At 40.8% G+C, this 14,654-nt stretch overlaps 1 protein-coding gene across 1 annotated transcript; it reads left to right on the top strand.

The window, feature by feature from the left end:
- Positions 1-518: 518 nt before the first annotated feature.
- On the top strand, positions 519-14,654 carry egf (epidermal growth factor). The gene is made up of 22 exons (XM_073487222.1): positions 519-707; positions 864-1,045; positions 1,609-1,836; positions 1,928-2,130; positions 2,219-2,332; positions 2,515-2,637; positions 5,211-5,333; positions 6,097-6,222; positions 6,432-6,568; positions 6,924-7,076; positions 7,352-7,452; positions 7,995-8,218; positions 8,419-8,586; positions 8,943-9,086; positions 9,559-9,714; positions 9,813-9,929; positions 10,466-10,588; positions 10,731-10,896; positions 11,641-11,805; positions 13,197-13,299; positions 13,879-13,975; positions 14,052-14,654. The coding sequence occupies exons 1-22, from the start codon at positions 522-524 to the stop codon at positions 14,240-14,242; spliced, it is 3,330 nt and encodes a 1,109-aa protein (XP_073343323.1). The 5' UTR covers positions 519-521; the 3' UTR covers positions 14,243-14,654.

Here is a 14,654-nt window from a genome sequence, read left to right as displayed (position 1 = left end):
GATTAATCAATGTACAGAAATGTAATCAGTAACTATTTTAGTAATAGATTATTACCACCAGACCATCAAGTAAAAAATGCCAAATATTCTCTGATTTCAGCTTCTCGAGTGGGAGGATATGGTGCTTTTCTTGATAGTATGTGACAGTTAACGGAATATCTTTGGTTGGATAATACGAGCAAATCACAGGAAATAATGACCAAATTAAACAGTGAAAATATGTGTTAGTTGCAGCCCTACATATACTGAGTAATCTGACAAAATGAAACCCTGGTACAAACACCTGAGTCGTATAAACAGGTATAAACATTGCATGGATCACTGGAGCATCTAGAAATGACATACAGCCGTAGATTATTTTAAAACACAAGCCCACTAAATACTGGTAATACTGGTACCACTGAGCAGCAGATACTGAGGTATCTTTGTCAGTAGATATTGGACTTTGTAATGACCTGTCCTGTGCAGATATATGGAAGACATGAAGTTTTGTTTTTCTTTGTCAAGTCTCACAGCCCTTCATGATATTCGGCCATGGTAAAGCCATTCATCGGATGGATCTTGACGGGAAGAACCAGAGAAGGCTCGTGGCCGGGGTGGGAAGTTCTGTCCTGCTCGACTTTCATTTCAGAGAAGAGAGAGTTTACTGGGCGGACACACACACCGGGGTCATCTACAAAGCCTCAGTGAGAGGCGCACACAGACAGGTGATTATGTAACTGCTCTACAGTTGTTGAGGAACTCGTAGAGACCGATAAGTGATCACCAAAACTCAAATACTGAGTGTATCTTTCTTCAGATGTGACTATGCATTGCTCTGAGGTTTGACTAAAACAACTTTAACTTGAACATTTGTGTTCCAGAAACTGTTCTCGTCTGACAAACATATCTCGGGCCTGGCAGTGGACTGGATCTGGAACAGTGTGTTCTGGACAAGTGGCGAAAAGGGAAAAGTCAAGAGAATGGATCTAAACGGAAAAAATGAAAGGACTCTTTTAAGACACTTGACCGAGCCCAGTGCTATAACTGTTGACCCCACCAACAGGTAACACATCACGTGCTGTTGGCCTCTTTTTGCATGAAGGCAGATTATGCGAGGGGTAAAATGATATTGCGTTTATTAAATGAAAAGCTAAGACTGAGCAGAGCTGATGATTCTCACACAGCGCCTCACGTCGTTCAGATTACTGGTATTTTGTTTGTGCGTTAGTATAAATGTTTCATCTGCCTCCATCGAGCATGGCCGACACAGAGGTGCAAAGTGACGCACTGAGGTCACACACCACCGACCTCTCAGATTTATTGCTCCAGTAAACTGGCAAGTGGATAATGCAGCAGTAAATAATGTGAGGGAAGGATTTATATTCACATTTAATATTATCTATGATAATAAAATGCCAGGGCTAAGTTTTAAATTACTCTTACAATTTATTTAATTTGACTAAAACATGACTACAAGCCAATAAGATTGTGGTACACTTGATTTCAGGGGAATGTTGGTATTCATATGAAATCATTTGCACTGTTTTGTAACTGACACATAAAGCCAGCAAATAACTTTGAACAAAATTAACTGCAAAGGCCCTTTTCTCAATAAAAACAACGCAGGTTTCTTTTTTGGCTGTCTGGTGGAGCGACTCCAAGCATTCAGCGGTCTGATGTGACGGGTCAGAGCAAAACTACACTTATTAAAATCACCGAACAACTAAAGGCGCTGTCGATGGACCGGGAGGAGAAAAGACTGTTCTGGGTTCAGTTCGGCCTGCAGGGACAAAGTGCCATTGCCTCTTGTGATTACAATGGGAACGTCCTGCGCGTCATAGATCAGCCGCTGCGGTGAGTGTGTTGTACTCCAGTTACTCCTTTATCCTTTTAGTTTCGTTAGTAGTTTTCCTACAACACGCTTGTTTCTGTCTCGTTTGCTCAGGTCTCAGTCTCTGGGGATATCAGTCTTTCTGGAGCACTTGTACTACACTGATGCTGCATCTCGAGTTATAAAACAGGTTAATAAGCACAGTGGTGGAGAGCCACTGATCGTTAACGTCAAACCTATGGCTAAACCTCCACTTGATATCAAGGTTGTACATCCACTCAACCAGCCAATGGCAGACTCCCAGCCATCATCCCCAGGTTACAGCTGAACTTACTTATTCACATTATTTTAGATTCAAATCACAATGTTTTAATAATATATTACCGTTAATTACCTTTCAAACAGGGTGTGATGAACAGAGTGGGAATTGTGTGGATGTTTGCTCCAGTCGAGCTGAACCAGGGACCTGCCAGTGCAGCGAAGGCTTTGCTCTCAGCAGGCAGGGCACTCACTGTGAAGGTTAGTATGGAGGCTGTTCAACCAAGATTTAAATGTATAATCATCAGAAAAAACGTTTTAGAAAGGTTTGTACAATATTGATTGAAGTGATTTCTACAATAGCAAAAACAGCATGATAAATAAGAGCATGTACTGACATAACAAAGAAAGTTTGTGTCACTGTGTGTGTCTGTGTGGCACAGATGTGAATGAATGTGCCCTCTGGAACCACGGCTGCTCTCTCGGATGTGAAAACATCCCCGGCTCCTATTTCTGTACCTGCCCTAAAGGATACGCCCTCCTACCGGACAGGAAGACATGTCAAGGTACACTGGAAACAGATGTGTTATTGTTATCATGTTGATAAGATTCACAATTCAGATCCCGTTATAAGCCAATTTCCTATAAAGCCTTCGTTTCAACTCAATACCTGTTCATACTAGTAGAGCCATTAACAGATAAAGTTATAGAGCAATAGGTCGAGCCTGCAGCGAAGTCATTCAGCAATACTTCTAGTTCTGGTGACAAACTTGTTTCACTTGTAGCTTTTAATGATTGAGACAGTTGACACCATCAATAACATTGGCTCAGCTATTGACTAGACCTGGCCGTTTTGTCTGAAGCTGTATGTTTATGTTACAATCTCTGAACCTTTCCTCGTTTTGTGGCTTCTGGTGTAGCAAATATAAGATAACCTTTATCCTGGCCAAGACTTCCACTTCTGTGCACCAGTCATTGTTGACTCTCCAATTAGCATCGTGAGATACAAGAATTGTAGGACTAATAATTAATCTGCATATGATTGCAGATAAATATTTTTAAAAGCTAATAAAAAGCTAAACCTTTGAGGACAGCCTCTGGGTTCAAAGATTGTATTTCAATACTAATCGCACTACAAATAGAAACCAGAACACTTGAAATACCAAAGTCTTGTCCTTTTCCTACAGATTCTGCATTCACACGCATATATAGAGATTAAGTTCAGTGCACTGTAAAGCAGGACTTTATTATAAACTGTAAAATGGACAACTAGGTAAAATTTCTCATCAAATTTCTGTGTTTCTGAAGCTTCTAGGACGAGCTGTGCAGAATCATTGCTCAGTGAAATAAGAAAGAGATTAGAAAAATGCAGGTTTTATTCAAAAAGTGACAACACTCGCACTTTGTTCAGGTCAGCATAATGAATGTAGCTCTGGTTTCAGATGAGAACCGCTTCTTTTTGTGGTGCAATGAAAGGTGGCATTTGTCCCCCAGACACGACTTTGACCCTACAGAGCCAATAAAAAGGCTGGGTCATATGCTAGGCATCCCAGACTAGACACATGCGAGCTGCCAATTGTGTGTCAGGCTATTCGGGTCAAAGCGCTGACACTTTGTCACTAAAGGTCCAGTGCTGAGACTGAGGGACTGTGTGAGGTAGACAGAAGCACGGATGTCATATTAAAGTAGGTAAAAAGGTTGTTTTTAAAAATTTCATTGACTGACCGATCTGTTTACTGGATAATCAGACAGGTTTCTGATAATAATGGTCACTAAAACATGTTGTTCTGTATGTTGTGTGTATTTTTATGGTTTTCCTCATTGGTATATTCCATATAGCTTCTCTACATCAGTCTGTGTCTGCTCCTTCCCCTCTGACATAATGCAGGGCTGTTGTCTGCGAACACAACAATAGACTCTTTCAGTGAGCAGATGCCTCAGACAATCTAATATCTTGGCACAAACATATGCACTGCAGTCATGAGGGAACGTATAGAAACACTTCATTTAGTTAAACAAACTGCTAAAACCAACATATTTTGTCAAGGACTTGGCGATACTATTTTTCTTTTTTTTTTTGATAATTATTTATAGTTCGATTGCGAAATTGCTGTCTACTCTTCCAGACACCATCAAGTCGAAACAGTGATTAACTTTACATATTACGACACATTATGAACACATCCTAATCTTCCTTCTCTTCTAATCTAACAGCTATGAGGCCAGTAGAACAGGGATGGCACACAGACACAATAAGATTAAATGGCGAGGTGACATTTGCAATAGGGAACATATCTGGTCAGCAGCTTTGTCTCTCTAAGCCGTTTAGCAGACAACCTTTGCCAAGGTCCAGAAAGAAACAACAAGCATGGAGCCAAGTAGCAGGCGAGACAATAGAGATGACAACAGAGATGACATGGAGGAGGATATAGGCCTGATTTTTGGCTATAATAATATAATTTGAGTTGAATTTTTAAAAAACACACAAAAAAACAGCAGCATTAGTATTAATTTATTAAAATTTTTGTATTTCCTCATGTTGTCTTTCATTCTTTTATTTATTTATTTTTTCCTACATATTTGTTCATAATTCATTTTTCATTTAATGATCATGGCTGGTATCTAGTTGGTGAAATGGTGTACCTTTTATTTTATCCCCAAAAAACATAAAGCTTGCTAGCTAGAGCAATAATTTCCCCCTCTACTTCCAGGGAAGAGTTAACAGTAGCAACATACGCTGTAACTATTTCACATTAGATTCATATCTGTACGGTCTGCCTCTGCATACATCGCCCATAAGAACAGGTACAGGACGTACCATCCTCCTGTGAGTTAACATTACATCACCCTCACCACTGTGTGGGCTTTGACTGCATTCTCATCACACTTTCACCTGTTTTGATCGGGTCAGGGCCGACTTCATGAAGGGACTTTAACAGAGAAGGCTGTAAGAAGCTTGCTGTCCTTCTGGCTCTGTTTGAATTTACTACCTGCTGTGCCCCAAAATAACATGTAACATCCCTGTGATCTCCATCTTGGCTCTTAAAAAACAGTTGTATAACACGATGTTCTTTAATCATTATTGTACCATCAATGTTGCAACAGTACTTCAAGATGTATATTTTCTTTACGCAATCAGAGATCATACCATGTGAAGGCAATATCACAAAGTGCGGCCATGGATGCCTGACGACAGATGAGGGTGCTGTCTGTGTGTGTCCTGAGGGATCTGTGCTACAGGAGAAGGGACAAGCCTGCACCGGTATGATGACCATCTTACGCTTCATCGAGAGTTCATTTTAAAAACTAAAATCTAATATTCAGAATTGTATGTAATTGTTTATGTGTGTAACGCTTATTTAAAAAAAAACATTATTCATGTTTTCTCATTTGAGGTGAAAAATTTGTGGGAATTTGATTGGGAAATCTGGCCAAAAAAGCTCATATCTAAATATCGATATTTATTTAATTTGCAGTCTAAACTGTGATCTTTTTTTCTCAATGTTGAAATGCCCTGTAAACTATAGCCAGACTTGACATAGCCTATGATTTTCTCCATTTGCACTAAAGATAGTTCTCTTAGAGCACAAGCTCCTCATCTGCTACGACGCACTCACATTGAGTTGTTTACAATATGTCACCCAAGGAGGAGCCATCTGGTTGGCTTCATCACTCTGCTGGTTTGTTCATGTAGTGCAGATCTGCTCGTCAATGAGGTGAAGTTTGGAAACACAAGTAAAGAGGAGCTTAAATAAGACAATCGCTTCAAGTCACTTGAAAATTAGATTCTGGAGATTAATCAGGATCTAAAATCATCAGATCACCCACCACTCTGCATCATAACACACAGATCACAAAATCTGTCTCTAACATATTAAGCAGAACTGAATGACTGAATAATAATTAAAAGATAGGATTAATACGATATATAAGGTAGGAATATATCAACATACTTTATAAGGCTGAGCTGTGTTAACTGTGAAGTGTCTCTGTAGGTATGTGTAACACAGTTTGTTCTGTTGCAGGCTGCTCGTCTGCAGACAGAGGGGGCTGCAGTCAGATCTGTACTCCTGTCAGCCCTACTAGGTGGCAGTGTGGTTGTCTTCCTGGCTACCAGCTCCACCAAGATGGCAAGCGCTGCATTGCCTCTGGTGAGTCATACTATGGCAAAGCAGTCAGATGAGGCGGATTAGCCCACACATAAACACTCTCCATCCAGCTAATCTGACAGTCTTCTTCCTGTTAATCTGTCACACATTCTGTAATTTAAATAAAGGTGAAAATAACACGATAAAATGCTAATTTTAACATTTACAACAGTAAATCTGAAAACAAAATAAAATGTATTTGTATTCTTCAGGACCACCACCTCATCTCCTCGTCGCCAATCTAGTGGATGTGCGACAGATTAGTCCTGATGGCTCTGGAGATCAAACTCTCGTGGAAGAGCCCAGAGGAAAAATCATAGCTTTGGACTATGACCCCGTCCAGAACAATGTGAGATGAAAACCCTTTTTATCTTTTACTAACATATTGTTTCAGACTTTTCAATAGAAGCTATTGTAAAATATGAGTCTACTCTACTGATCTGAGGTCTCTGGAGTCACTGAATGGAGGTAGACCAGATTCAGGTTTTGGTGAAGACACCTAGTGACACCTAGTGGACACAGACTGTAACTTGGAGTCATGTAGAGTTCACCAATGTTTACTGAAAAACTGTATTTTTGACTTTTTTAAACGGATCTACTTGTATTTTGTATGGTTGCTTTACAGAACACATGAAGTGTTTTGCTACTCATCTATTTCATACAGTGAATTCATTTATTCATCCATTTTTATATGTATTTTGAAGGTGTACTTTGCCAGTACAAGTCAGAAGACGATTGAGCGGGTTGATCTGAACGGTGGGTCCAGAGACGTTCTAGTCTCTGGTGGTTTGGACTCTCCAGAAGGACTGGCAATTGACTGGATCCACCGCAGGATGTACTGGACAGATAAAAGGCAGGTGGTGTCTGCAGACAGAAGATGTTGAGGATTGTACTATATACTGGTACTTTGCTGTTTTAGAGCACACTCTTTGATCGAGCCTTTGGTACTCTGACCACATCACGTTTTGTTCTTCTGTTCTGTTTTTATTAAACCTCAAACAAATCCAGAGGAACATTTAAATGACATGTTAAAAAGTCTGTTGAGCAGCTGCTCGGGTGCTAAACATCATCAGAATCAACATGGTTTTAGTTTTCCTGCTTACACTCCTGTATGTGTTTATCCACCAGCCAGTCAACGGTTGACTGCAGTTCCTTGGCTGGACTGAGCAGAGAAACCATTGTAAGCAAAGGGCTGGAAAAACCAAGAGGAATCGCAGTTCATCCTTTGGCAAAGTGAGTGTGGCTCTACACGTATACTAACTTCAGAATTTACTAAAAAACTAACTGCAACTCACCTGGAAGGATTTAATTTGACATCAGTGGTGCTACAGGCTGTGATTTATTTCCTCAAACTGAATCTTCAGTGTCTCAATAGCAGCTCCACTGTTTGATTCATGGGGTACGTGGATGCTCATGGTTCACTGAGCAGAGCGGGTGTGTGCTGAAAGTATAAGCTGTTAATCGCTGCTTGAACTGAAAGACAATATAACAATCTACTGTTAGCAACATTAGCACTGTAGCTAAGGTGGAGTTGCTTAGTACAGCATCACCTGGACTTCTTGAGTGGTAAATACTCTGCTGACCAGGCTGACAGGAAACACATTTGTTTCTATATAACCGTCTTACCTACGACATCTTAACATCTACAACATTTTCACATTGGAAGCTTTCTTCACTATAATTGGTAGTTGTGATGATCACACTGGATGCTCTGTGATTAATAAATCTCCTCTACTTAATTTACAAAGCTCTTTCTGTTTTCTTTACTATTTGAGGAAGTTGTTCTGGACCGATATCGGTGCCCAGCCTGTTGTGGAAAGTGCCTCGTTGGAAGGGAAAGACCGCGCTGTCATCGCTAGAACCAACCTCGAGTCGCCGAGTGGCCTGACCATCGATTTCACAGAGGATCGGCTGTTCTGGTGCGACCAGAGGAGAGGTGTGGTGGAGACCGCTGCCCTGGATGGTTCAGATCGACAGGTCCTGTTAGAGAACCAAGTAGGTGAGGCTTGTGTGACACATATACATGCACTGTATTGACAACAGGATGGACTATACTTGTCTTGTCATTAAGCAAAAAGTAAAACAAACCCTTAAAAACAATCGTCTCTATGATAATGTGAACACAAGATATACAACAGTTCTCATCTTGAAGCACTTAATGAACTCCAGCCTTCTTTCCCTTCACTCTGATTCATCCAGGGAGACCTTTTGACCTCGCTGTATTCGAGGACCGGTTGTGGATATCGGATCAGGAGCACCAGCAGCTGAGGAGCGTACACAAGCGGACCGGGAAGAAGCTGCAACGTATCCATGGCAACATGGTCCAACCAGCATCCATTGTGGTGGTTCATCCGCTCGCTAAACCAGGTACAGAGAGACAGCAGGGATTTATTTCAGAGATCAGTTCGTCCAGAAAATATACACTGAGGGTCGAAAACATGACGACTCTGGCACGAGCATTATTGCTATTATTGATTATTATTGATAATTATAGTCTGCTCATTTTGATTGTCATCTTTCCACCACATGAGTCAGTACTTACTAAGCTGATTATTTACTACGCAAAAACACTGACTGAACTAATTTTGGCACGATTGTTATAGATGCTGGGAAGCATTTCAGATAAATATTTGTAGGCCAGCAACAACAAAACAAGTCAAAAAATCCACCCACACTGACAATCTAGTGTGACTGAGCTTCTAACGGTCATTTTGCATCTTCAGGCGCAGACGTTTGCCTTCACCTGAACGGAGGTTGTGCCCAGGTGTGTGAGAGCAAACTGGGATTCGCCCACTGCTCCTGTCTGTCACGCTACATCCTATCAGCTGATGGTAAAAGCTGCTCCAATGCTTCAAATGGAACAGCAGGTGATTTATTTTAAGCTTTCTCAATAAACAGGAAATTATGGTATTTTTAAAACTAGGCCTTATTCTTCATTTACACATTTTAATGTCTAAATAACTAACCGCTACAAAAACGTTCCGTTTTGTTTAACCAGAATCGGCTGATGTACCGCTCTCTTCAAAGCAACCAGACTCCATTGACAAAAACAGTGATTTTACCGTGCAGACCACAGAGTTGCTCATCTATAGCCACCTCGTTCAACACGTTTGTTTGTGTTGTTGTGTGACTTTGGTGCCTTAACACATTAGTTTGGATGCAAACTAACCTTTCCAAACTTTTTGTACCTAATTTATGTGCTTATTAGTCATTAAGACACCAGAACATGTAAAAACAGAGCTTGGTTTTAAAAATACCAGAATGGTCCTTTACACTTCTGTATAAACAGTGACATACAACTGCGAATGCTCGTGTTCACTATATGACTTCCTTGTGTAGAATCTGGAGACAGTGAATCCGCTGATTTAACGTCTATCAAAAACAAAACATTCAACGATGAGAGCGCACAGCTGACTACACCTGGGCTGTCTGCTGATAAAGCAGAGGCTGGTTTAGGCAGCGAGCAAACTCTCATCACAGATAAGATGGTTTCAGGTAACAGAGCATCATTAATCATTAACAAATCACTGGTAGCTCTTCTATTCATTACTCTAACTACATGTTATAACTCCATGTGTTCCCTTCTCCGTCAGACCAGAATGAGTGTTACTCTCATCCCTGTGGTGTAAATGCACAGTGCCTGATGAATGCTGGCAGCCCAACCTGTCTGTGTCTAGAAGGTTTTACAGGTGATGGACAGTTGTGTGTGGGTGAGTATTTCTGTCTCTGTACTATGAATGTGTATGGGATGAGGTAACATATCCTGCAGAAAGCTTATAGGATTACATTTGATACAGAGACACTTTGATCTCACTTACTGCAGCCGAGCTTTAAATTGAACATTTTGGCACAGTGACAGCACTGAGACTGGAGCAGAATGGAGTTTTAGATATAAAAACACTTCACAGAGGCAGAGCTGCTCTGGAAGTAAAGATAATAATATTAACGATAAACATTAATGACAGGAGCTGAAGCCCAAAGTATAAAAATTAAACTCCAATTCCAATTATTTCTATCATTATTTCCTTTGCAGACAAGTTTACGTGTTTGTCTATATCAGCAGTCAGCGGTGTCAAAAACAAAACTTGTACAATGTACCAGAGAAGTTACAAAGAAGTCGTCTATCATTGTTCTCCTTTAACTGTAACGCTGAAGAAAACATTCATTTAGACGAGCTGGGAATCTAAAATCATAAAACCGTGATACTCTTATTACTCTAAAACACGTTCGCCTCCATTTGTTTCAGATATTGATGAGTGTAAACAGGAAACACACAAATGTGACAAAAACGCAGGATGTCAAAACACGTTGGGAAAGTATCTCTGCAAGTGCCGGGCTGGATACCACGGCAACGGCAAGACATGTCGAGGTGCGTCTCGATTATTCACTACAAATACAGTTTCCATCAGTACTGTGACTTTTACTGGCCATAATTTAAGGTATTAAAAGTAAAAACAAACATACTGTGTATTTATCTTATTTAATGAAATGATATCTCTCATCCTCTCAAGAGTTGGAGAACACAACGCCGTGGCTGACGACCGGTAGCCCTGCTGATGTCACCACCCGCCACCACAACGACACCTCAGTAGAGAGCTGCCCTTCCACCCATGAGTCCTACTGTCTGTACCAGGGCGTCTGCTTCTACTTCCCTGAAATGGAGTCCTACGCTTGCAAGTAAACAACCCCTCTTGTGTAACACCTCAGTGTGACCCCTGACCCTAAAGTTTAACAGTTTACTGAAGCAGTTTAGTTCAGTTATAAGCTGCTATTCATTCTTTGCAATGATCAGTTGCGGCAACTCAAACTGCAACCAGGAAAATATTTAAATGTTCTCAGGCAGCACTGTGGAATAAAACTGTATCATAAAAGGCCGACATTGTTTAAAAGTAATAGATTACCACCTGCACCACACACTGAAGGCCTTCTGGTGTCTTTCTCTTGTATCTGCTCATCGCTCATGTTTTATGATTACTACAGCTGGCAGGCAGCAGGTGTCACTGTTGTTCCATCATTAAAAGGCAATGCCTCATGACAAAGTGGCTAAACAGTCAAACAGAGGATGTTCGTTTGTGTACACATCTGCAGCTTAAAAACATCCTGTGAACAAAAAAGATTTACAATTCAAGTGGTGTGCAGCAACATTTTACGAATGTGATCTTGAAAGACATAATCACAGTGTGTCCAGCTCCAATCAGTCATGTTCAGACAGAACATTTGGTCGTAACGTATTGAAAAGAGATACTCTCTTTTAAAATGTTGTTATATTTATATTTAATGTATCATATTTATGTGACCAACAAGTTCAAATCGATGACGAAAGTACACCTGGCTGCACAAAATATGTTCTCTTAGGAAATATCATGTTTAACTTCTAGTGAAAAATAACTAAAACTTGTGACTCTGTTGTACCTGTTGCAGTTGTGTATCAGGCTACGTGGGCGAGCGTTGTCAGTTCAGTGATCTGGAGTGGTGGCAGCTTCAGCAGGCCGAGGAAGAGAAGAGAAGAAACGTGGTCATCGCGGCCTGCATGGTGGTCCTCGTTTCCCTGCTCTCCATCGCTGCATGCGTCACCTACTGCTACGGGTGAGAGTGGAAAATGAAGGCAGAGTCATGCAAAACAATGCAATGAGGGAGGGAAGGGAGGGAAAAGTAAATGAAAAAAGGAAGTAAGGAAAAAATTCAAGGCAAAAAGGGACATGGGGTAAAGGAAGGGAAGAGCAAACTACAAAAAAAACTTTGAGAAAAGTTAAAGAGGGGAGAAAGAAGGTTAGAGAACTTGTGTGAATATAGTGAAATACTAATGCTCTCAAAATAATTCAATTCATATGAGTTTTATTCAAAAGATCAATGTGAGAGCCCTGTTAAGGTCTTAGGTAGGCTTCATAGGCTTTACCACCCTGATACCAAACAAATACTTAAAATAATCTGGGAAAAGTTCTGTTATGTATGTCTGCACATACATCAGTGTGTGTGCTGGTGTATATACATTGCAATAATGATGTATATTATAAGCAGTATTGTGTTCAGTCTTCTGGACACTGGGCGCATAAGGCAGGGCAGATAGCCAGGGAGGAGCTGCTCCAGCAATGAATGAGCTGACAGCATTTAGAGGTGTCTATCAAACCCAGGGTGGCATGAGCCGTGTAATGTAGGTGTCTCAGCATGACAGCCGGAGGTCGGGGAGCAGATCACACGTGGAACGAATGGTAGCATGCAACCCTGGTTAGCTGAGAGGGGAGCATACGTAAACTACATACTGCGACCCCTCCTCCCTTTTATTTCCACCTGAGCTGTCTCTAAGTAGCTGATTTGTTTTACGGTTGTTTCGCTGGCTTATGGACAAGGCTGTTGGCATCCTTCACTCTTTTGACTCACAAAGCACGACCCTCCCCTCCACCTACCACATCCTAACGTTTGGAGTCTGGGTTCCCCTGTGGAAGCGGCACGCTTTCAATTACATGCTTGGTTTAGCTTGTTCTACAGCAATTACACATAAAAATAGGTCATTTCTCTGCTACAAAATGGAGCCGCTGAGGTATGACCCCAGTGGAAACGCTACATGGCCGCCAATAGCTCTGTCTCAAATTGCCTTCTGCACTTGACTGCAAGTGCACTTATGCAGTTTTTGAGTTTGGTGGTTTAGTCTCCTCTGCAACACACACACACATATACACACGTAATATCACACAGTGACAGCAATTTGGGCTAAAAAACACAAACTGTCTTTTTAAGCTCAAACATGCAAACAAATCCACCAAAAAAGTGTGTGAAGGGGAATTATTACACTGTTAACAGGTTATAAAGAGCTCATTTTACCATGTTAAATTTGAGTCCATAAGGCACCACCTCTGTGACTTGATAACCATATAAATGCCGCGTGACTGTGTGATTATTTGCATGTTAATTTATGTGTTGAGTGACTTTGAGGACACTTGGGATTTAATGCATGTGTGCTTTGACTGTCCTCCACGCAGAACCAGGAGATTCTTCCACAAACAGCCGTCGGTGGATAATGTGAGTGAGACCAGCGTGACAGATGAGAGCATGTCAGAGTCCACTACTACCAGTGTGCCACGGGTAAGAGCTGTTATCAGTACAGCTTTCATACAGTGAACCAGTAATGACGGTGAACGACTCAGTAGAGCCATAGTTCTGAATCCTTGTGCTGATTGAATAATATACTCGTCAACTTCTATTCAAATCAATGCAAATTCATCTAAATGAATATAACTAAACTTGTCATTTTTAAGGAGCAATAGGCCAACATTATCATTTACTATCATTATTATTTTCATGATTAATTGCTTAGTCTATGAAATGATCAAAATGTCCCAGTGATGTCTTCAAATTGCTAATTGCTAACAGTTCAAAACCAAAAGCAGCAAATCCTTAGATTAAAGGAGCTGAACCAGTAAATGATTAATGTTTTTTCTTGAAAACAGAAACAATTAATCTATTATGAAAATAGGAGGCAATTAATGTTTGATCAACTAATCAGTTAATCGACGATTCAATAATTGCAGCTCTAATTATCAGGACTCCAACCAACAGGGTTTTGTTGAAGACACCATCGCAGGATGTCTGAAGGAGCTGTAGTTGTAAAAATGTTGATATAGACTCATAAACATCTCGATGACTGACTGTGTGACTCTGCAGTTCTACATGATGGTAGAAAACGGTGTGGAAGGAACGGTCATCCCTGCCGTGGGCTGTCCCCGGAGAGCCGTCTGTCCATCCTGCTCTTCAGAAACAGGTACTGCAGCTGACAAACACCCGGGCGTTCATCCATTTACACAACATTATTACAAATTCTGATGTTTTTTCTCCAGGTGACAATCCAGTTTCTGAAGAGTCGGGAATAATGTCCCAACACAACAGAGGGTACGAGTGTTCGATGGTGTCTGCTGCGGTCATGGATAACAACCAACCTCCTCTCAATCACTCACTGTCGTATACGTGTACGACTTTCAAACCACCACCGCTCTCCCAGACTCCCAGTCCAGAGTCCCCTGCTTGTTAGTTTACCAGAGAGGCCGACACAGCTGCACAGCTGAACGCACACATTCTGCATCATCTGGCTGATGTACCAACTGTAAATTCAGAGTTTCATTACAAATCGAAACACTTCACAAATTAAAGAAATGTATAAAAGCTTGTTGTTACCGACCTATGACATTATTTGTGACATTTTGAATTAACTAAAATCTGGCTTGCTACTCTGTAGATTTATTAATTCCAGGCTAGTTCATGAGGGATATCGTCAAACACCAGTATCTGGTAGCATTACCCAGAATAAATCATGTGGCACACAGAAAGTGATTTAAATTACAAGATGAAAGCAATTTGTGTAACACAGATGAAACACAGAGAACCAAAACAGGAAAGAATAAAGACAAACTGCACCACAAGTAATGCAAAAAAAGGAAACAATA

This window comes from Pagrus major, chromosome 18 (assembly GCF_040436345.1).
Source record: "Pagrus major chromosome 18, Pma_NU_1.0".
In the NCBI taxonomy this organism is placed as follows: Eukaryota; Metazoa; Chordata; class Actinopteri; order Spariformes; family Sparidae; genus Pagrus; species Pagrus major.
Note: the sequence above shows the minus strand (reverse complement) of the source record. Positions and strands in the feature narration are given on the sequence as shown.

Excerpts from the sequence above, each read along its gene's own strand:
- egf (XM_073487222.1), top strand. The coding sequence starts at position 522 with ATGATATTCGGCCATGGTAAAGCCATTCATCGGATGGATCTTGACGGG. Across the intron at positions 6,569-6,923 it reads ATGACCCCGTCCAGAACAAT|GTGTACTTTGCCAGTACAAG; the intron begins GTGAGATGAAAA and ends TGTATTTTGAAG. Across the intron at positions 11,806-13,196 it reads TGCGTCACCTACTGCTACGG|AACCAGGAGATTCTTCCACA; the intron begins GTGAGAGTGGAA and ends TCCTCCACGCAG.